General features: G+C 43.2%; 1 protein-coding gene across 2 annotated transcripts; it reads left to right on the top strand.

Moving 5' to 3' along the window:
• The first annotated feature begins 1,786 nt into the window (after positions 1-1,786).
• On the top strand, positions 1,787-17,849 carry LOC115136022 (protein Wnt-2b-A-like). 2 transcript variants are annotated; one of them, XM_029671363.2, is made up of 5 exons: positions 1,787-2,482; positions 5,891-6,093; positions 13,559-13,836; positions 14,075-14,339; positions 15,156-17,849. In XM_029671363.2, exons 1-5 carry the CDS (start codon positions 2,325-2,327, stop codon positions 15,383-15,385), a joined length of 1,134 nt encoding a protein of 377 aa, XP_029527223.1. In that variant the 5' UTR covers positions 1,787-2,324; the 3' UTR covers positions 15,386-17,849. The 2 variants fall into 2 exon arrangements, with proteins under 2 accessions (XP_029527223.1, XP_029527216.1); XM_029671356.2 differs by having other exon boundaries at positions 1,788-2,482; positions 5,891-6,111.
• Positions 17,850-24,480: the final 6,631 nt, after the last annotated feature.

The raw sequence follows: 24,480 nt of genomic DNA, 5'->3' as shown, positions 1-24,480 counted from the left end.
CCTACCGTCAAACAATAATAGCTCTTCAAATATAGACACGTCTACATGAACGTTTTGACCAAGGTCCATTGTCAAGGGGATTCAAGATTGCCATGCTTCAAAGGAAAACATTTACTATGGCATCACAATTGATATGCTAGTCCATAAGATGTTTGTTCTAAAGTATAGAGGTTATAGGTGAGGTTCATTTAAGGTTTAGGGTAAGCGATAGAGCGTTTAAAATCATATATTTGAAAGACCTTGTACTTCCGTCCTTTGCAGTGTGGCCAGATAGTGGCAACCATTTGTTCTCAAAGGCATCCAGCTGAGATCCAATGGCAGGCCAGGCCAGACATGTGCTGAAACAGCCAACCAACCTCTGGGACAGATTATGAGGTCTTTCAGTCTATCACTATGGAGATACCAAGTTCCTGGTTAATGATGTGTCAAAGCATGAAAGCTTGACCTCTCATAGTTGAAGGTGCCCCAAGCAAAACTTTCTCCAGCGCTTGCTGGGCTGACACAATGAAACTCCAGTCACATACCTGTTTAACTCCCACATCATAGCTTACAATGCTATGTACGAAACATAACATCTAGATAAGGAAAGTTGACATCTCAAGAACATCAGTAGATGTGATTTATGGGAGTTGTCCACCTCATTGGAAAGCTCACAACCACCCTTTTCGCTATGTCTATGCTCTTGCATGTGCACACAGTTGTACAATACGGTTTCAATAACGTTCTGTTTGTTCTCTCGTTTCTGTTTAATTGGTCATTTCACAGATACATCTGATAGGCCTAAGCAGTGTGCCAATGTGCAAAGTTATCTCCTAAAATAAACTACAGATTGTGTGGTCCCAGCTGTGTGGTCCTCATAGTAAATTGTTTTTTTTTTATGGGCTTAACACAACACCACCATTTGCATGTAAGCAGTGAAATATATAAAACCTTTGGGCTGTTTCTTACATTGACATGTATTTAGATAATAAACATTGATGTATTAGGCTGTGTTTCATGAGGGAAATGGTGGGCAAAGGAAATTAAGGGCAATTGGATGAAAAGGACACCAACACCAAGCAACATGTAACGATTTTCTTCTTCCTCTGACGAGGAGTATGAGAGATCGGACCAATGAGCAGCGTGGTAATAAATCATAGTGGGTTAACAGGCTGCCTAAAAATGGTTTTCAATCAGAGACAACGATAAACAACTGCCTCTGATTGGGAACCATACCAGTCCAAACACAGAAATACAAAAACATAGAACAACACATAGAATGCCCACCCCAACTCAAGCCCTGACCAAACTAAAATAGAGACATAAAAAGGGAACTAAGGTCAGGATGTGACACAACATGAAACTAGAATATCACCACTGTCATCCATAATTTCCTGAACTAATTTCTGCAGTTTTCATTTGGTTGGAGCCACTCTGTTACTATTTCTTAACTATTATAGGGTGTGTAAAGGAACAATAGGGGAACTTATTGCCTATTCGCATAAGAAATAGTTTGATTCCTTAATTATTTTAGTTCCATATGACTCGGTATTTTTTTTTTTAAGCAATTGAGATGAAAAACCTATTTGGGTAATTTTGCTCATTTGTCATCAGTCAATGAGGGTGTCAAAATTTTTCCAATATGGGGATCACCAATATTTAACCGGCTATGTAGGCTAGATAACTTTTACATGCCGATATCTAAATATACCGAAGTCCCTCACCTCACCGTGCACATACCAGTGTTTGTAATTGTCTAACAAAGGGAGGGGGGGGGGGGGGGGCATGGACAGCTGACATGCTGGTGCAGTGTTTTTTTCCTGCGGCGCATCTTCAGTCCCGACTGAGAAGAGGAGCGCGGAGTAGCTATCTGTCTCATCCTCGGACAGATGAGTGACTGACTTTTTTCAGTGTCATCATTTTTCAGCGTCTGGTATACCTGTGTTTGGGTTGGCAACTTTTTCAGCTTCACCTGCTATTCACGTCGAATGTCTAACAAATAGCCTAGGCTACAAAAGAACACGCAACAGCAGAGGAAATAGTTATCGTTGGCAACAGAACATCTGTTTGGACATTTGGGACAGTTTCTCAGAAGATGTGTCTTCATTCGATTTACTTTTCCTAGACCGACTTTTGATAACCACTGACTCGATAAATAAGAGATAAACACTTAGAAAACATCTTTTCAAGGCGTCAATGAACTGACAATACATCAAATTAGCCTTTTGAAACTGGATGGATAGAATGTTTCAACTTCTTTAGATAGACAGGTTTCCCTCAATGATGATCAGCAAACCATCGCCAAGGACTTTTATCATTTATTATATGTTGTATGCCGTCTGTTCATGAAATTAGAAATGTTTTGTTTCTTCAAAACCCGAGGATATTCCAGGAACAGGACGGGGTCTCGAAATGGGATACTATCCCGACACCCCTCAAGGATATACTTCACCTTTATTCTGCTGCTTCTCATCTTCACACCGAGAGCAGATTCTTCTTGGTGGTGAGTGGTGTCTTTCATATGCACTCGATGCTGCAGAAATAATCCTATCATTTCTGTCCAAGATTACATCTATAATTGAAGTCATTGACATCCAAGATTAGATATGAGTTTCCAGTAGTTTGGGATGACCAGTTGTCTTAATTAGCTAATTATAAGACGTTCCAAGACCTTACAAAAGTTAGGCCTATTAATGTTGGCTATTTAGGAGTACAAAATATAAATGAGGAGAAATCATATGGCCTAATGCATATATGCTATAAAGTATGGATTAAATATACAATTATAAACTGGGTGGTTTGAGCCCTGAATGCTGATTGGCTGAAAGACCTGATATATCAGACCATATACCAGGGGTATGACAAAACATTTATGTTTACTCTCCTAATTATGTTGGTAAACAGTTTCTAATAGCAATAAGGCACTGGGGGTTTGTGGTGTATGGCCGATATACCACGGCTAAGGACTGTATCCAGCCACTCCACATTGCGTATTGCATAAGAACAGCCCTTAGTCGTGGTATAATGACCATGTACCACACCCCCAAGATTCGAGATTCGAATTATCCTAGGAATGCAGGAGATTGGGAAATAATTTAAAGTTATATCAGTTATGTGGCAAACAAATTCAAGAATAGTTTAACACAATAAAACCTTTGTAGTCAATACCTCCATCACACCTTAGAGTCAGACCTATACCCTGCTGGTACTTGTGAAGAAATTGCTGCCAGGCTCCAATTCCAACAGCCACAGGGGGGAATGTGTCTGGATAGGAGTTTTATAACATCAATAGTCTATCAAGTGAGATCAACCAACAGCAGCACACTGTCTGGTGTTCATGAAGATTCATGGACTCAGGGACTTTCCACTATCAATCTTGCATATTAGAAGTGAGGTGCAGGCAGTGGTGCAAGAAAAAGTGTTCCTTGATGATTTCTCTTGAGGGTAAGAACCAAGGGTGAATAAAGGAAGTGATAAAGGCAGTGAAACACTGCTCTTATGCCACAATACTCCATTCTTACTGCACAGAACATGGTAAACCAGCTTTCAGCTAGTTCAAAATAAAAATTAATAGTTGTGTTCTTATAGTTGATCATCCAAACCACGATAATACCACATACATTAAAACATTAAAAAAAATTTAAAAACATTTTAATTTTATGTGAGACATTTTAGAAATGGATATTTTCATACAAATATCCCTGTGGTATTGTTGAAAAAGCTTCTCTGTCTCACAAAATATTATTATAAAAAGAAGTTAGTGCAATTAAACAGTGAAGTGAGGCGGAGCGGGGAGACGTGGTAGACCTCTCCAAGGATCTACATATTTATCTAATCATCATTTATATAGTCCGGGGGTTATTTCCAACATGATTGTGATTATTCAGATAAGAAGTAGTGTGTTTTCTGGTGTGCTGGATTGATTGTCCTCTCTCCAAACTAAGTATGAGGCATAGAGACAGTCAGGGTCTTTTGGCTCAGTTCTCTACTCTCTCTATGAGAGTAAACACTGTGTGCCTCTGCTCTGCTTTATTGCTCAGACTCAGGCAAGGGAGGCAGAATTTTTTATGGGGATGGTGGGGGGGTGGGGGGGGGGGGGTGACAACCATAACAGGAGTGGAAACACTTTTCTGTTTCTGTATCGGTGGCACGACAAATAATGTAGCTGTGATTAAGCCTGGCAGTAATGATGTCCGGTCGTCGCAGGGAGAGGGAGAGTTAGTTTACAGGAGACAATGTCACACTGTATGGCTGCTGCACTGCACTCGGTGTTTCTGTTCTAGTCTCAGGGGTCTCTCCTAGTTAACTGTGTGGATTCTTTCCTATCTGTGAAAGAGCATCTGACGGTCTCACATTTCATAAACAACACTGTCCTCTGATGCACCATTTATGGCATCTGTAACCGCGTGGGATTGACAATGAAGCGGGACTGAATTGTTAAATGCATACTCTGTATAGAATTCCTGCGGTTCAATCGCCAATTCAATTAATGATGAATACCCATTGATTCTTGAAGAATATAACTTGTCACACATCTTTCTCGACCTAACTTCAAATCTGTAAGCCTATGTAGATTTTCCATTAAAAATCAGCCGTCTCCAGCTACAAAAGTCATTAACAATGTCTACATTGTATTTCTGATCAATTTGATGTTATTTTAATGGACAAAAAATTGCTTTTCTTTCAAAACAAGGACATTTGTAACTGACCCCAAACTTTTGAACGGTAGTGTTTATACAAAATTATGTGGATACCCCTTGAAATTAGAGGATTCGGCTATTTCAGCCACACCAGTTGCTGACATGTATATAAAATTGAGCGCAAAGCCATGCAATCTCCATAGACAAACATTGACAGTAGAATGGCCTTTCTGAAGAGCACAGTGACTTTTAAAGTGGAACCATCATAGGATGCCACCTTTCCAAGTTTGTAAAATGTATGCCCTGCTAGAGCTGCCCCGGTCAACTGTAAGTGTTGTTATTGTGAAGTGGAAATGTCTAGGAGCAACAACGGCTCAGCCACGAAGTGATAGGCCACATAAGCTCACAGAACTGGACCACCGAGTGCTGAAGCGCGTAGCACTCACTACCGAGTTCCAAACTGCCTCTGGAATCAACGTCAGCACAAGAACTGTTAGTCTAGAGCTTCATGAAATGGGTTTCCATGGCCAAGCAGCCATGCCAAGCGTCGGCTAGAGTGGTGTAAAGCTGGCTGCCATTGGACTCTGGAGCAGTGGAAACATGTTCTCTGGAGTGATGAATCACACTTCACCATCTTGCAGTTTGACGGACAAATCTGGGTTTGGCGGATGCCAGGAGAACGCTACCTGCCCCAATGCATAGTGCAAACTGTAAAGTTTGGTGGAGGATGAATAATGGTCTGTGGCTTTTTTTCATGGTTCAGGGCTATGCCCCTTAGTTCCAGTGAAGGGAAATCTTAACGCTACAGCATACAATGACATTCTAGACGATTCTGGTTTATCAAGATCGGTGTGGAAGAACTTGACCGGCCTGCACATAGCCCTGACCTCAACCCCATCGAACACCTTTGGGATGAATTGGAATGTCGACTGTGAGCCAGGCCTAATCGCCCAACCTCAGTGCCCGAACTCACTAATGCTCTTGTGGCTGAATGGACGCAAGTCCCCGCAGCAATGTTCCAACATCTAGTGGTAAGCCTTCTCAGAAGAGTGGAGGCTGTTATAGCAGCAAAGGGGGGACCAACTCCACATCAATGCCCATGATTTTGGAATGAGATGTTCGACGACCAGGTTTCCACATACACTACATGACCAAGTGTATCTTGTTCTTTAACATGTTTTTTTTTTAAATGGACATCTGTTTTTGCACAACAATAGTCCCTGGCAGTTTTACTGGCCTACTGACAATGCACCTGTCTATCTGATCTGCAGGTACATTGGAGCCCTGGGTGCACGGGTGATCTGTGACAACATTCCAGGCCTGGTGAACAAGCAGCGCCAGCTGTGCCAGCGCCACCCGGATCTCATGCAGTCTATTGGGGAGGGTGCCAAGGAGTGGATCCGTGAGTGCCAGCACCAGTTCCGTCACCATCGCTGGAACTGCAGCACGCTGGACCGAGACCACACTGTCTTTGGTAGGGTCATGCTGCACAGTAAGTCTGTTTCAGTGTGTTCATCTCTCTCTCTGTGTGTTCAGTATTCAATCACTTGCATCTTGGATGTAAGATTCACCACATTAATCTGATTCAACACATACACCTTTTCACATTGGTGGTTGTAGGCAATAGCAGAACATTGTGAGGGACCGCTTCCTTGCCTTTTAGACGTACTCATATTCAAGCCTTAAGGGTATAGCTATGTATATCTCAGCTCAACACATAATACAACAGTTCCCTTCCATATATGTCTCCTTTGTTTTCCCCTCTCCAATAAGGTAACATGAGAACGTACTAGTTGTCATTTCTAGTTGTACAATACCCAGAGAGAATGTGTGCAAGTAAATGTATCTAGTTTCACCTTCTCCAGGAATGAGGAGGGTTGGAGAAAGTGGATATTCTCCGAAAACTAGTAGCAGATAGAGTGATCCACAAGGGTGATGTCTAAACAGTAATAGGAGATGTAAATATTTGGGTAGATGTTTCTGGCAGGCAGACAAAGCCGTACTCCCTGACATATTGCCTGTGTTCTGGTTCATTGCGTGAGGAGGAATGAAAACTAGAGGTGGGTGGGAAAAGCAGACCAAATAACCCTGAATCTGCTCTCCTCTCAAATGAAAACATACCTAGTGACTGAGAAAGCTGCCATCTGTGCAAATTAAAGAGTGACAGATGTTTATTAAGCCTTCGCAGAAGGCAGGAATCGTGGTCACAGGAAGGCAATAGTCAAACACACGTAGGCAGTCAAAAACGAACAATACCTAACAACCATACAAACATAAAGAACTTAACTAAATAGGGACCTGATGAGACCAGGTGAAATTAATGAACAAAAATGAAAGACAGGGCTATGTTCCAGAACAAAGAGAAAAAAACACAAGATTGACTAAGTAAAGAAAAGCAGAACCTTACAGTACCCCCCCCATGGGAGGCTCCTGACAACCTAGGAGGGTGGAGCGGGCGGGCAGGGGAGCGGAGGCGGAGGCGGACGCCTACCTCGGGGGCGAGGTCCGGCAGGCTGGTTCGACAAGGTCGTGGACTGACCCAGCGTCAAGGCTGATGTCCAGTGGGTCTGTTCGGGGGTCGGCCCCAAGTTCAGGGAGCGGGACGATCCGGACGGTTATGGTGAAATGCCTGAATCATCTATCTCTGGGTCGAGGATGTCTTGGTCGGGGACCCAGGACCAGTATTCAGCTCCATAACCTTCCCAGTCCATTAGGTAGTGGATGCGACCTCTCATGCGTTTGGAATGAAGGATGGCCCGTATGGCGTAGGCATACGTAGGCATCCTGTAGAGGACTGTAGGTGACTGGTTTTAACAGAGACACATGGAAGGACGAGGAGATTTTATACTGACGGGGTAACTGGAGGCTGTACATGACAGGGTTGATGTGATGGGTTATCTTGAAGGGACCAATGAAGTATGGACAAAACTTTTTGCAGGGGAGGCGGAGCCGGATGTCTCTGGTAGAGAGCCACACACGCTGTCCGGGTGAAAGAGTAGTGTAGGTCGGCGACGTCTGTCGGAAAAGCGTTTCTAGGTATTAGAGGCTTCCTGCAGATGCCAGTGAGCGGTCTCCAATACCCGCTCACAATGCCGAAACCAGTCGTTGACACCTGGGCCACTACCAGGCTCCGCCTCCCAGGGAAACATGGGGGGTTGGTAACCAAGGACACACTGAAACGGAGTAAGGCGGAGGGATGAGTGCATGAGTGAGTTCTGAGCATATTCAGCCAAGGCTACATAACGACCCCAGTCGTGTGGAGAGCCAGAACATTGATGGCGAGGTACTTGCCTATTTCTTGGTTCAGGTGTTCTGTCTGCCCCTGGGTCTGGGGTGGTACTCGGGAGAGAGGCTGAGGGCGACCCCCAGTCGGTCACAGAAGGCTCGACACACCCGGGAGACAAACTGGGGCCTACGGTCAAAGACAATGTCCTCTGGAATCCCACACAGATGGAGCACCTGCTGGAACATACACTCCGCCAATTCCATGGCGTTAGGTAGATGAGGAAGAGGAACCAGATGAAACATATTTTGAAAAACGGCCTACTATGACAAGGTTGGTGGTGTTACCAGAGAATTCAGGAAGGTCTGTGATGAAGTCAACATCTATGTGGGATCAGGGTCTGTGAGGGATTGGCAAAGGTTGAAGCTTCCCGGAAGGGGGACGACAAGGGCTATTAGTTTGGACTAAGACTGGACAGGAGAGTGCGTAATCCTTTACTTTGAATGCCAATGAGGACCACCGGAATTTACGGGCTAGAAGTTCAATGGTTTGTGTAATGCACGGATGTCCTGACCCTAAGGACGTGTGACACCATTGCATCAGTTGGGGTCTAACAGCTGCTGGTATGTAACTCTTCCCAGCTGGTGTCTCAGGAGGAGCTGGGTCTGAGGTTAGGGCTTCTTGTATGGCCGAGTGAACCTCCCACTGTACCGGTCCCATATTGCAAGAGGGAGGAAGAATGGGTGTAGGGTCTGAGTTACTGGTCGGAAGGTCAAACTGGCGGGAGAGAGCATCAGCTTTTATGTTTTTCTTTCCAGGGATGTAAGTAACATGAAAATGGAAGCGTGTGAATAAGAGAGCCCAACGGGCTTGTCTGGAGTTTAGGACGATAAAGGGATGTTGTGCACCAACTAACCAGTGGTGCCACTCCTCGAGGGCCAGCTTGATGGCGAGGAGTTATGTTCCCCACATCGAAATTCCTCTCAGCAGGGGATTACTTCCAGGAGAAGAAGGCACAGGGATGTGATTTGGGAGGTGTTCCCACCGATTGAGAGAGTATGGCTCCTACTTCAGAGGCATCTACCTCCAGGGTGAAAAGAAGGGTCGGATCAGGTTGGCGAAGGACAGGAGCTGAGGTGAAGAGGCGTTTCAAGTTGTTGAACGCAGTCAGGGCGGTCCATTGAAGGGTCTTGGTCTTTTGGCTGGTAAGGGCAGTGAGGGGAGTGGCAGTCGAACTGAAGTTCCGAATGAACCGGCGATAGAAGTTGGAGAACCCAATGAAACATTGGAGTTCCTTAACGGTGGTGGATTTGGGCCAGTTACTGACGGCGGTGACTTTGTTCTCATCCATGCTGACCCCTCCAGGTGTCAGTACGAAGATGAGGAAGTTTACCGAGGTTACATGGAAGGTGCTCTTTTCAGTCTTCACATAAAGGTTATGGTCAAGGAGCCGTTGAAGAACCTTTTGCACATGCTGTATGTGTTCCTTCAGGGAGTAGGAGTAAATCAGGACGTCATCAACGTAGACGATGAGAACGCTTGATAATATCCTGGAAAGTTGGAAAGTTGATCATATCCTGGAAAACTTTGTTCATATAGGATTGGAAGACGGTGGGGGCGTTCGTAAGGCCGTATGGCATGACCAGGTATTTATAGTGCCCTTGAGTGGTGATAAAGGCCGTCTTCATTCGTCATCTTCACGTATACGGACAAAGTTATATGCACTTCGCAGGTCGAGTTTAGTATAGATGTTGTCGCGGCCCACTTGTTCAAGGGTCGCTGGGATCAGAGGAAGAGGGAAATGTTTCTTGACCGTGACGTCATTCATTGAACGATAATCAATACATGGACGGAGACCACCGTCTTTTTTTCCAATGAAGAAGAAGCTGGACGCAGCCAGGGAAGAAGAAGGACGAATTCAACCGTTTGAGTGATTCATCAATGTAGTTCTCCATTGCCTCAATTTCCGGGATAGATAGGAGGTAATCATGGCACTTCGGTGGGGACACTCCAGGGAGTAAGTCAATAGCACAGTCTCCTGGACGATGTGGTGACAGAGTGGAGACCTTGGTTTTGCTGAAGACATTGCTGTACTGGGCGTATTCAGATGGTATGGTGGGTGGCACTGCAGAGGCAGAGTCGTCAATGGTGGTGGCTCTGTAGGGTATGCTGAGACAACTGGAGAAGCAGGTAGAAGACCAGGACAATAGTTCACCTTGTTGCCACGAGATGGCAGGGTCTTGACGACAAAGCCAGGGGTGTCCGAGGATGAGTGGCTGTTTGGGGGATGAGAGTTCCATGAGATGAATGGTTTCGGTGTGGAAACTCCAATCTGGAGGGTGACGCTCTGTGTCAAGTGCGTGATGAAGCCCGTGCCCAATGGCTGCCCGACCTGGGTGTTAATCCTTAAGGGAGGGTTGACAGGTGTTAGATCAATGTCAAGCTCTTGTACTAGCTGGTGATCGATAAAATTACCTTCTTCTCCCGAATCTATCAAACCTTCTACGTACTTGGTAATCCCCTTCACAGTTATTAATACTGGGACGGAGAATTGCTTCTAGGAGATATTTAGAAATAAGGACACACCTACCTGCATGGCAGCGAGGGGACCCTTCTCATCTCTCCGTGGGGGGCGAACAGGGCAATGGCTGAGTAGATGATCTTTCCCTTCACAGTATAGGCAGAGCCCTTCTTGGATCCACTTTTGACATTTGATTTATGAGAGAGGAACATGGCCCAACTGCATGGGCTCTGGAAGACTCGGGCGGGATCATGGAAAGACAAGGTTTCGGGTTCCTGGGTGGCAGAGTTCTTCAGCGGTCGGCGATGAGGTGGTCGATGTAGATGAACATACGAATGTATTGATTTAAATCCTAAAGGTCTACTCTACAGGCCAGCTCCGCCTGAAGTTCCCTGTTAACCTCTCTAGGATAGGGGATGCTAGCGTCCCACTTGACCAAAAGCCAGGGCAAATGCAGCGCGGCAAATTCAAATAAAATTATATAAAAATCAAATTTTCATTAAATCACACATGTAAGATACTAAATTAAAGCTACACTCGTTGTGAATCCAGCCAACATGTCAGATTTTAAAAAGGCTTTTCGGCGAAAGCATAAGAAGCTATTATCTGATGATAGCACAACAGTAAACGAAGAGAGTAGCATATTTCAACCCTGCAGGCCCTACACAGAATGCAGAAATAAAATATAAATCATGCCTTAACTTTGACGAGCTTCTTTTGTTGGCACTCCAATATGTCCCATAAACATCACAATTGGACCTTTTGTTCGATTAATTCCGTCCATATATATCCAAAATGTTCATTTATTTGGCGCGTTTGATCCAGAAAAAAACAGCTTCCAATTTGCGCAACGTCACTACAAAGTATCTCAAATGTTACTTGTAAACTTTGCCAAAACATTTCAAACTACTTTTGTAATACAACTTTAGGTATTTTTAAACGTCAATAATCAATCAAATTGAAGAAGTGTCTATCTGTGTTCAATACAGGAAGACAACAAACCAACTACTTTTCAAGTCTTGCGCAACTCTCAACAGTGTTACCCAGTTCCTAGATGGCCGTACTTCTTCATTGCACAAAGGAATAACCTCAACCAAATTCCAAAGACTGGTGACATCCAGTGGAAGCGGTAGGAACGGCAGACAAGTGCCTAAGAAATATAGTTTCCCAATGAGAACCCACTGAACAGACAGAGACCTCAAAAAAAAAATCTGAATGGTCAGTCCTCTGGGTTTTGCCTGCTACATAAGTTCTGTTATACTCACAGATTCAAACAGTTTTAGAAACTTCAGAATGTTTTCTATCCAAATCTACAAATCTATAATATGCATATCTTATATTTTACACAAATTATGTGTAGGCCTACAGCAGCAGATACAAGTGTATGTGATAGTGGGGCGCATATCTTTCTTGTGCATCTTATATTCTTGGCATGAGTAGCAGGAAGTTGAAATTGGGTACGCTATTTATCCAAAAGTGAAAATGCTGCCCCCTATACCTTAAGAAGTTAAGCCCTCTTCGGTAGACGGTAAGAAAAAGCAGCCTCATTCCATCCACTCCCTGCAGCCATGGTGCAGAACTCGAGGGCATACTCGTCAGTTGAATTGTGTTCTTGTTGAAGTTCTATGAGGAGGTCTCCTATAGGATGACCGGAGGGAGAGTGATCGAATACCTTTTTGAAGTGGGTGTGAAAATGGGGCTCGGATCTGAGTTCTGTGCTGTCGGCAGTCCATATGGCGGTGGCCCAATCCAGGTCTTTGCCTGTGAGTAAAGACAACAAAATCCACCCTGCTCTTGTCGGTGGCGAAGATAGTGGGGTTGTGTTTAATGTATTTGCTGCATTGAATCAGAAATCTCTGACATTTCCCAGGTGAACCGTCATATTTTCCAGGCATGAATATGAATGAAGGAGGGCTATGGGTTACGATACCTGGCATCGGAGGAGTAGGGATAGGTTGGCGGAGAAGACGGAAGTTGGCGGATTTCCTCCATACGCTCCTCTTGCTGGGCTAGGCACCGCTCTAGCTCCGCTGAATCCATTCCGTTTTTAGGTGAGGTATTCTGTAATGAATCCTCAGGGAGAAAAACGTGTAGGTTCACAGGCAGGGCGCTGCAAATGTTTATTAAGCCTTTGCAGAAGGCAGGAATCATGGTCACAGGCAGACAATGGTCAACCACAGGTAGGCAGTCAAAAACAAACAATACCTCACAACCATACAAACAGAAAGAACTGAACTAAATAGGGAGCTGATGAGACCAGGTGAGACACGAACGCAGGTGAAATCAATGAACAAAAATTAAAGACAGAGTTTACGTTCCAGAACACAAAAAACAAAAATACAAGGGTTGACTAAGAAAAGAAAGCAGAACCTGCTGTACGTGGACTGATTGTACACGAACATTGTACAGAGACAACCAAACCTATTTGACTCAAATTTGTTTGTGCTCTATATTTCATTCTATATACATTTTAACAGTGTCTGTGTTCCAAGTTTCAAGAAGCGTAGACACTGTTTACATTCAGATAGCATGGGACACAGCACACACAAACAAGATTTGAATCAAATATAGGCATGTTTGTTTCTGTGCAATGTCTTTGGACTATGCAAGTCCAAAGCTTTCAGTTGGGCGTATGTTAGTGTTCATAGCATGAAATCTGCTCTAGATGATGTACCGTACCTGCTGTGTAACGACATGGTTACTACAACAAAACAAACTTCGCCTGTATAAGACTGTCTTCGTTTATATATATAAAACCAACCTGAGGCCACGTGTTTGAAGAGTATATTGTTACAAGCAATATGTCTAAAAAATAAGCAAAATCAAAAAGGGTAGTTTTGAGATAATAATATTCATATGAACAAATTAATGTGAAAATGTGTATTTCAGAATCTAGACATGCTCCATATTTGAGGGAATACTATAAGGAGGATAATGACTCCAAGATGTTGTCTGTATCATGTATGGTTCACAGATCATAGGGTCTTACAGGAGGCATGTATAGGTTTAAAAAGGGTCGAAAATGGCAATTTTCATCGTTATTCTCTCCCCCAAAATTTTTATACAAAGGTAAAAAGGATGTTAAACACCCTTCCTCCCAATGAAGTTCCTATGTGAGAACTTCATTGGGCGTGGAATCTTCATTGGGCAATGACATCTTCTTACATAAAATCTCCTACCATCATATCACCCCAGGTAGCCGGGAGGCAGCGTTTGTGTACGCCATCTCTTCGGCGGGTGTGGTCTATGCAATTACCAGGGCCTGCAGCCAGGGAGAGCTCAAGATCTGCAGCTGCGACGCCCACAAGCGAGGCCGAGCTAGAGATGACAGGGGCGACTTTGACTGGGGCGGCTGCAGCGACAACATCAACTACGGCATCAAGTTCGCCAAGGCCTTCGTCGATGCCAGGGAGAGGATGGTGAAAGACGCTCGGGCGATGATGAATCTACACAACAACCGCTGTGGGCGAATGGTGAGCAATGGCTTCGGGGTTAAGGTGCCGTTTTGCTTTTTTGATACAGGCAGTCCCTTTAAACTAGCACTAACAACATTGTTACTACAGTAGAACATACATTGCTGGTACAATTTAAGCCACTGTTGAACTGAATTTTTATAAATACTCTAGACATGAATAGTGAGTGTACTAGGTTGGCCACAGGTGAGGCTTTGTCTCAACCTCTAACGAAATTGTCCAACCTTCTTGATTTCAGGCAGTGAAGCGCTTTATGAAACTGGAGTGCAAGTGTCATGGTGTCAGCGGCTCCTGCGCCCTCAGAACCTGCTGGTTGGCCATGTCGGACTTCCGGAGGACCGGGGACTACCTCCGAAAGAAGTACAACACGGCCATTGAGGTGACCATGAACCAGGATGGCACAGGATTCATGGTGGCTGACAAGGACTTCAAGGGAACCACCAAGAATGAGCTGGTGTATGTAGAAAACTCCCCTGACTACTGCCTCATGGACAGAGCAGCAGGTGGGTCAACTCATGCAGTTATAGATGTTAGGTAGGGCCAGGAATTTTTCCTCAGCACATGACCTGGCAGAGAAAAACCCAGAAGTTTTAGCAATGTCTAAGTGGAAATTAATTTGAAGAGAAATTACATTTCAGTATATGATTCAAAATAATATTACATTTAGTTATTATTAAAATGTATGGAGCCTTATACAAGTACTTATCACCAAACTTGGGGAAAATATTGTCATCAGAAACTTAGCTGCTCTAAGTAAAAAGTATTACCCAGACGCTAGATAATACAGAAGTATACGCATCAAATACAGCTACGAGAATCCCAGACTCATCTGCCGAAGGCCTGCATACATTCATGGCTCAGAGTTCAATTATTTGACCTTTAACTTCTCTCTAATTCCAACTGTGTTTTCTCTGCCTTGGTAATCTCTGTCTCTCACGCCCCTCATGTCCTATCACTTCAGCAGAGCGTCCAAAGAGCTCTAGAACAGCTAACGGGCTCTGGTTATGATACTTTGGATGTATTGTGTGTTACTGGTATTATCCTCATCTCTGTTAGGCCTATAGTTATAGGTTGACACCTAGTAAATTGCTGTTAAGAAGAGGAGCTATGCTACGCCCCTAGCCTACTACAAGGTGAAGCAATAATCTATTGTATAGGAATTCACACCCTAAGGATACAACAGGGTCATTTTTAAAAATCCTTCTGTGGTCACTATTAAGCTCCACTCCCAAATGCTCAAGGGGAATACCTCCGCTCACACCTATTCTCACACCCTTTCACTCAAGGGCCGGCTGGTCTGTCTTGTGCTCTCTCCACAGGCTCCCTGGGCACGGCAGGGAGAGTCTGCAACAAGTCTTCCAGAGGCACGGACGGCTGCGAGGTCATGTGTTGCGGACGGGGCTACGACACAATGCGCGTCAAACGAGTCACCAAGTGCGAGTGCAAGTTCAAGTGGTGCTGCGCCGTGGAGTGCAAGGACTGCGAAGACACAGTGGACGTTCACACCTGCAAGCCACACAAGAGACCCGATTGGTTGGACCTAACTTGACCCTGAGGCCCGGCCTTTCAAAGGATCTAGCAGTGGCCAACTGCATTATGGGATATGTAGTCCCTACTCCCGACTCATTTCTGACCTCCATTACCTCTGGCATGGTTCTCATTTGACAACCCCTTCTAAAGTGACATCCTAAATAACTTTTTGCCAAGGGGCCATATCCCAAATTGGATTGGATGGTGCAGTACTGTATGGTTCTGTTCTATAGGAAGGCAGTCTAAGAGAGTGGTTGGGCCAGGAGAGGGGATAGTTCCTATTTATGTTTTTGTTTGATCGTGTTGATCTGGGGAAATACTATTGTGCTGCTTCCAAAGTGCTGAGGACAGTTTTTCCTACAGAAAATAATTTACACATGATCTGTTGTGGAAATGCAGCACATGACATTATACTGTGAGCACACCAGAGATGGAGTTAGGATTGTTGGGTGGTGTATGTGTTGTTGGTTTTTGCTTGGTTTAAAACTATGTTCTCTTCTAAACTGGTGACCACTTTGCTCAGTGTTTCATCGGTGTTACAATGAAAAGTGGTAAAGAACTGAAATTGTACTCTGCTTGAGACACTGGACATGGAAAGACTGACTTGTCTTGTGTAGTTTAGGAGTGTGAACTTTCAGAAAAAAAGGACATCATGCCTCACCCGACTGGTCAAAACGGCATCGGAATGGACGTACAACAGAAAGTGAATTCAACTCTAACATCCAACTGTTACCACGGGCCAGAGAGCTGCACTATGGACACTAATATAGCCCAATATTGAGCAAAGAAATTCATTTAAAACAAATGCTTCTGCTATGCGAGTCAAGTGAAACCAACACTGTCGTCGGCCGAGGTGGACCGTAACGTCTTCTCTCCCGTTGGTGTGACAGTTACCCTGTCAACCTATTATTGTGCGTGTTCCTAAAAGAATACGGTGTGATGGACGGTAGCTGTCGTCTCTTGCTTTATTATTTATCACTGGTTACTGAAGCTGCTCTCCCAAGTTAGCATTCTTCACTATGGGGCACTTTCATTATACATCCGTACGCAACACCATAGTCATTTCACTCTCGGGGTTGTTTTGTAGGCTACGTGGGGCTCTGACTGATCTGTGAGAGATGAATCACTTTGTGAAACCCAGGCCACGACGTTGCGTGACGTAGAGGAGCTGAGAACCCGGATTGATTTTTCAACTCAACATTCACAAGTGCACATGGGCCTTTGGGGCCAGCGGGATATGACCAATCGAGACCGAACAAATGGTACAAACAAATGACCGAAGGCAGTGAGGTCCATGTGGCGATCACAACTACTTATTAAAGACGTCCGTAAGATGAATGAGATTTCGGTTTGTGTTAAAAAGAGGCAACATTTTCAAATGCAAATGGGCATTGACGTGATTTTAATGCAATGTTCTCAGAACGGTAGGGAGTCGCGGGCCAAGTTGTGCTGTGGTGTTAGTTGGAGTGTTGTTGTCACCTTGGGAGGACCCTAAAATACCACACTTGTTCTATATTAAACCTTGTTGAGCCTTCTGTCATTCACATCAGATCTCATCCATCCTCATATCTCTGAACATGTGACACTGTCATTGTCACTGACACTCAAGGTGATATTCACTGAATCTACTACTCGCTGTTCTTGAGTAATTCATTAAATTATGATAGATTCCACCCCCCCCTCTCCCCTCTAATGTCAGCGCTGGGCTCGGCACTCAACGAATCCGTGGTGTAGGTCCTCTAATTACAGCATTACTCTTCCCGAGCCAAACCTGGGAATTATTTATCTATTTAATAGTCTGTGTAAACCAGGGGATATTATGCAGACTGTTTTCTTTCTCACAGAGCATTATTGTAAAACGATTAGTCACATTAATCACTTTCGAAAAAGCTTTTATTGGTCTCTAAATCTTTTTAAAGGGCAGCGCAACTGTGTCCTTGTGGAAATGTCCTGCCAAATCTCATATAGTATACAGTGGACAGGGAACGGGAAGCGCTTGCTTTGCTTACATCAGTCTTCTAAAATAACCAGCTTGTCACCATCTGCATTCTCCTCCCACCATTGTGATATCTAATGGGCATCTATTTAGTGACAACATGATCACTCTAAAATTGTCTCGGGGGGGGAGGGGGGGGGGGAGAAAGTTGAGGATGGAAGACCTAAATGTTTGGCACTAAGTGACACAATGTCTTTATGTTGCCCTTCAATAAAAATAAATGAGTCTATCATAGACAGGGGCGTAGGAGTGACTCTGACAACCTGAAAAACAGGTTTTAAATGCTAATTTCTAGTGACTTTTGAGAAAAGGTTACAGACAAATCTTTTCTTACATACGGGCAAATTTACAAGGCTAAGGGGGCCCTTGCAGAGGGGCACATACTCTGGTACAGTCCAATCAGTCTTAGGGCCATTGCTATTCATACTGTACTGAATACCAGTCTGTTCATGTGGATATATTCAATTAAACAACCATTTTGTACTCATTCGCTGCTACTGTATGATTTATTTCCTATTATTTTCTCACTTCCCCTGTGTCAGGTTGTTACTACTGCTGCTCTACATACTGTATGGTTGGAAACTTAACATAATATTTTCCACTTATAATACAGTTATTATACTGTATTATAAACTGGGTGGTTCAAACCCTGAATGCTGATTGGCTGACAACTGTGGTATATCAGACCGCATGTATTTTTACTGCTCTAATTACGTCGGTAACCAGTTTATAATAGCAATAAGGCACCTCGGGTTGCGTCGTGCCTAAGAACAGCCCTTAGCTGGTCATATACCACACGCTCTCGTGGCTTATTGCTTAAATAATAACCAGCAACATACACAGTTAAAACCTGTTTTACACAGAACAAAAAATATAAAGGCAACATGTAAAGTCCCATGTTTCATGAGCTGAAATAAAAGATCCTCAATATTTTCCATGTGCACAAAAAGCTTATTTCTGTCATATTCTGTGCACAAATTGGTTTACATCCCTGTTAGTGAGTATTTCTCCATTGCCAAGATAACCCATCCACCTGACAGGTGTGGCATATCAAGAAGCTGATTAAACAGCATGATCATTTTACAGGTGCACCTTGTGCAGGGGACAATAAAAGGCCACTCTAAAATGTGCAATTTTGTCACACAACACAATGCCACATGCCTGAAGTTTTGAGGGAGAGTGTAATTGGCATGTGACCTGAGATACTGTCAGATAATTGAATGTTCAATTCTCTACCATAAGCCGTCTCCAACATCATTTTAAAGAATTTGGCAGTACATCCAACCGGCTTCACAACCGCAGACCACGTGTAACCACGCCAGCCCAGGACCACATCCGGATTCTTCACCTGCAGGATCGTGTGAAACCAGCCACCTGAACAGCTGATGAAACTGAGGCATATTTCTGTCTGTAATAAAGCCCATTTGTGGGGAAAAATTCCTTCTGATTGGTTGGGCCTGGCTCCCCAGTGGGTGGGCCTATAACCTCCCAGGCCCACCCATGGCTGCATCCCTGCCCAGTCATGTGATATCCATAGATTAGGGCCTAATTAATGTATTTAAATTGACTGATTTCCTTATATGAACTGTAACTCAGTAAAATCTGTAAGGAGTGACGCTGGAGAGAAGCAGGTACGGGGAGTCAAACATTTAATGGGGAACAGACATAGAACAAGACAGGAACAGTGTCAGAACACGGGTAACATGGACATATGACAATCAATCCCGAAGCAGGGAACAGAGCTTGGGAACAGGCAGATATAAGGAGGGTAATGACACAAGTAATTGAGTCCACATGAGTCCAATGATCGCTAATGCGCGTGACGGGGGGGGGGAGGCAGGTGTGCGTACTGATGGTGGCTTGAGTGCGTAATGCTGGGGATCCTGGCGCCCTCGAGTGCCAGGGGGAGGAAGAGCGGGAGCTGGTGTGACAAAAATCGTTAGAATTAGTGTTTATTTTTCTGTTCATTTTAATTTAAAAAAAAAAATGACTCATGAAAGGTCAAACTGAAATGAATCAATCTCCACAAATATCAAAAATGAAATATCATCATGGCTGCCTCTCTCCTGCATGAACTTAACACATGCAGTACACCCTCTAGACATAAGATGCTATCATTTCATCAGAGATAAATCATATAATTCAGATTGATTCACACTATGACAAAGCATCAGTCTGTGAACTCTATGGGCTCGGAGAGGCACTTCTCACTATCTTGCCTGTTGCTTTGTGGCCTCTCTGCATGTCTGTCACTCTCATGATCATGATGGCTCCAAACAAAGTCTTAACACATGGAACACACCTTCATGACCCATAATCACTGTGATGAAGTTCAAGACATCTAAGCTGAAAGCACTCAAATCTGCCATCTAGTTGCAAGGGTGGTTTCTCTTTATTTGATTGGTGGCACATCCATTGCTACCTTGCTGACCCTATGCTGAAGACTAAGACAGTGATTGAGCAAGTAATTCTGTAGCTAGCAAGTATTCTTTGCTTCAAAACATTCACTATTAGTTTTACAAACAGACAGCATTAGCTAGTTAGATAAAACCTGACAACTAAATAGGAATAAATGGTAGTTGTAAAGCTAACTAGCTACAAGCCAGGGGAAAGTTTATAGTTGCTCATGTTCATTCTAACGTATCAAAGTCTATTCACATTCATACACGTTTTAGTTAAACTTACTTTGTTTTTGCCAACAACAATTACTTTCCCTGTTGCGGTTAGTGATGATGTTGGTGCTGCAACATGCTTTTTCTCTCACTCTCACACTGCCACAATGCTTGTAATAACCAAGAGTGCAACCTGGTCTCAGAGCATTTTGTATTATTAGTACAAAAATCTGAAATACTACATTTAGTATGATATGTTACCTTTGGTATGGTTACATAAGACAGATGTTTACTTAAGGCAAAAATGGAAGTAGGGTGGTTGGTTGGGATGGATGGATAGGTAGGTATATATTGCAAATGTCTAGCAACCCAAAGGTTACGAGTTGGAATCTCCTCAAGGGCAACTTAAGCATTTTAGAAACTTTTCAACTACTTACAACTTTTTATCTACTTTGAAACTCCTTAGCATGTTAGCTAACCTTTCCCCTAACCCTTTAACCTAACTATTGATGTACCAAAATTAAATTTTTGGCTGATACCGGATATTTTCCTTGCCAAAAGAAAACGATACCGATAACCAATATTAAAAATTTTAGCGGCCTTTCAAGCATTGTAGTACAGTTAAATAGTTAACACACACACATGGACGCAGCGGTGTAAGGCACTGCATCTCAGTGCAAGAGGCGTCACTACAGTCCCTGGTTCTAATCCAGGCTGTATGACATCTGGCCGTGATTGGGAGTCCCATAGGGCAGCACACAATTGGCCTAGCGTCGTCCGGGGTAGGCTGTCATTGTGAATAAGAATTTGTTCTGAACTAACTAACTAACACACACACACACACACACACACACACACACACACACACCAAAAAGTTATTTTGTTGGCATTTACATATATCCTCATTACCAGTAAAACATTTCTTTCACTTACTTGCTGTGCTGTTTCGTTGTTCATTTGTTCAGTCGTTTCATTCTCAACTAGGATTTCTATGGAACGCCATTTGGGTCTTTGCGTGTTAAGAAATATACTATTTACCACTGTTTGAAGTGTCAAATAACACTATTTGAAGTGCCAAATAAGCTTGTTGACCAACCAGGACCTAAATATGACTGCACGTCACGTAACAATTTAACACGTTCGTACATTTTTTAAAGTAGTTATTACACATTGATTACACTATCACTTGTATTTCATATGTCACAACGATTCATCGATACGTATGCTATTATGCTGGTAAAGTTGTCTCGCACCTACAGTACTGGTCATGAAAAAATCTAGCTAGCTCATGGATGCAAACAATGTTCTTCCCCAAAAACATAGCAAAAGGGCATAATCTCTTTCATTAGCTATAGTTCGCTAGCTAACTATGTAGCTAGGTGTCATTATCTAAAATAACCCTAATTTATAAGACAGTTCTTATTTGATTAATGGTGGTCGGACCCATCTATGTGAAGCTAGCCACAATAAGGATTAGCTACAATAGTGGACTTTGCGGTTAGCCTTCAAAATAAAAGTATGGCATAATTCTACTAATTTGTATTCAATTGCATCACTGTCAATTACATACTTTTTGAAGGCAAACCGCAAATTCCACTATTGTGTCTAATCCTTATTGTGGCTAGCTTCACAACAAAAAATAGGTCTGGTCGAGCCTCACTAGCCAGATGAAGCTAGCTGGCTGCTTACAATGTCAGCTTTGGGCAACAGGGTTAAGTAACTGGCTAGCTATTATTTTCATGAACTGAACTTCAATTTCCATAGGCGAACATCAAGTGGAAACCTTGCTAATACTTACTCACAAGGATTCCTAAATCATTGCTAAAAATAATGTAAATGACTGTAGTTTCTACTGGTCATTGGTTTCAGGCTGCTTGTATTGGTGCTAGCTACGTACCAAGCTAAAGCTAGCTACCCCAGAAGTTGCGTTCGAACAAAAGATCGTACTTTTTGGAGAAATGTCCTCTGGTCTGAAAATAGAACTGTTTGGCCATAATGACCATCGTTATGTTTGGAGGGGAAAAAAGGAGGCTTGCAAGCCGAAAAACACCATCCCAACTGTGAAACACGGGGGTGGCAGCATCATGTTGTGGGGGTGCTTTGCTGCAGGAGGGACTGGTGCACATCACAAAATAGATGGCATCATGAGGGAGGAAAATTACGTGGATATATTGAAGCAACATCTCAAAACATCAGTCAGGAAGTTAAAGCTTGGTCGCAAATGGGTCTTCCAAATGAACAATGATCCCAAGCATACTTCCAAAGTTGTGGCAAAATGGCTTAAGGACAACAAAGTCAAGGTATTGGAGTGGCCATTACAAAGCCCTGACCTCAATCCTATAGAACATTTCTGGGCAGAACTGAAAAAGTTTGTGCGAGCAAGGAGGCCAACAAACCTGACTCAGTTACACCAGCTCTGTCAGGAGGAATGGGTCAAAATTCACCCAACTTATTGTGGGAAGCTTGTGGAAGGCTACCTGAAATGTTTGAGTCATGTTTTTTAAAATTATATATATATATTTTTAAAATCACCTTTATTTAACCAGGTAGGCCAGTTGAGAACAAGTTCTCATTTACAACTGTGACCTGGCCAAGATAAAGCAAAGCAGTGCGACAAAAACAACAATACATAAACAAACGAACAGTCAATAACACAAAAGAAAAGAAAAATAGAAAGATCTATGTACAGTCGGTGCAAATGTAGAAGAGTACACAATAGGCAATAAATAGGCCATTAGAGGCGAAAATAATTTCAATTTAGCATTAATAGTGGAGTGATATGTGCAGATGATGATGTGCAAGTAGAGATACTGGGGTGCAAAAGAGCAAGAGGGTAAGTAATAATATGGGGACGAGGTAGTCGGGTGTGCTATTTACAGATTGGCTGTGTACAGGTACTGTGATCGCTAAGCTGCTCTGACAGCTGATGCTTAAAGTTAGAGAGGGAGATATAAGACGGCAGTTAAACAATTTAAAGGCAATTCTACCAAATACTAATTGAGTGTATGTAAACTTCTGACTCACTGGGAATGTGATGAAAGAAATAAAAGCTGAAATAAATCATTCTCTCAAGTATTATTCTGACATTTCACATTCTTAAAATAAAGTGGTGATCCTACCTGACCTAAGACAGGGAATTTGACTAGGATTAAATGTCAGGAATTGTGAAAAACTGAGTTTAAATGTATTTGGCTAAGGTGTATGTAAACTTCCGACTTCAACTGTAGGTATGCACGTCAGCTTTGACGTCGGTTTTGCACATAGGTGTTAAACTAGACATCCGATATATCGTGCATCGCTAAACCTAACTCTTAAACATAACCCTTGCCTTAACCCCTAACCCTAATCCCTAGCCTAGCTAACGTTAGCAACCTAGCCACCTAGGAAGAATTCATAATCATAACATATTGTACATTTTGCAAATTCGTACATATAATACAAATTGTAATTTGTAACATGGGTGTTCTGATTTACTTACAGAATAATACAAAATGCTGTGAGACCAGGTTGGAAAGTGAGAACAAAGCAGTCAGTGGGGGCAGGGGAAGTGACTCACTTTCCAGCAGTGAAGGCCTTTAAAAAAACATATTTTACCCACTTCGTACATTTGGGGAGACATGTCCCCCACATCCCCCTGGCTCCTACGCCCATTATCATAGAGTATTAACTTCTTATATCATCCACCAATTTTGATTGCATTAAAAAACGGTTTTATCAGTATGATGAATGATTAGGCTATAATTACCCTTTATTTATTACAAAAAGTTAATGGGGGCCTACGGCCTTATCTGTCCTTTTTAACAAATTCTGCAGTTCACTCTGCACTCCTTGCCAAATCTGTTTTGTTGAGTAATAGAGGGAAAGATGTATGTTTACTTTAAGAAGTTGTCAAATGGCTCCCGGGACTGCATGCGGAAACGTGTTGAAAGTTACCTATGTCTTCGAGAAAACAGCCTGCCAGTTTCATTAGTTTAGTTTGGCCCTGAGCAGAGCCCCATCAACTGTAATCAAGATTTGTAGGTGCACACACTGGTCTTCACTGTGCTCTACAGAACAGCAGCTCCAGCCAAGTGACATCAGCACTAGCTGCTGAGAGAGAGTCCTCTGAGTCCTTTTCTTTCGCATCCTAAATTAAAGCTTCATGACAACACAGGCCCACATATTACACATAACCCAAATTCGTAGCCCGCCCTAACGCATGTAATCTACGATGAACTGGTTAATGGTTACGTTGGCTCATCCCTGATCTGATTTATTTCATAAATTCAACACCATATGAATCATACCACACTGATGTAATCCCATAATCACTACATATCCCGGTTCTGGTCACACTGTGCTGCGGCCTAGGAGGCTGCTTTAGAGTTGGGTGGTGGGTTTGTCTTTGGTTGGGCCATGTGCTTATTACTTACCTGCCTGTCCGATCCAACCACAGCCCACCGCAGTGCTGCATAGCAGCAAGCTCAGGGTCCATGCCAGTGAGAGGTCCCTGGGGCAGATTTATAG

This window comes from Oncorhynchus nerka, linkage group LG2 (genome assembly GCF_034236695.1).
Source record: "Oncorhynchus nerka isolate Pitt River linkage group LG2, Oner_Uvic_2.0, whole genome shotgun sequence".
NCBI lineage: Eukaryota > Metazoa > Chordata > Actinopteri > Salmoniformes > Salmonidae > Oncorhynchus > Oncorhynchus nerka.
The sequence above is the reverse complement of the archived record's forward strand: the minus strand, read 5'-3'. Positions and strand labels throughout refer to the sequence as shown.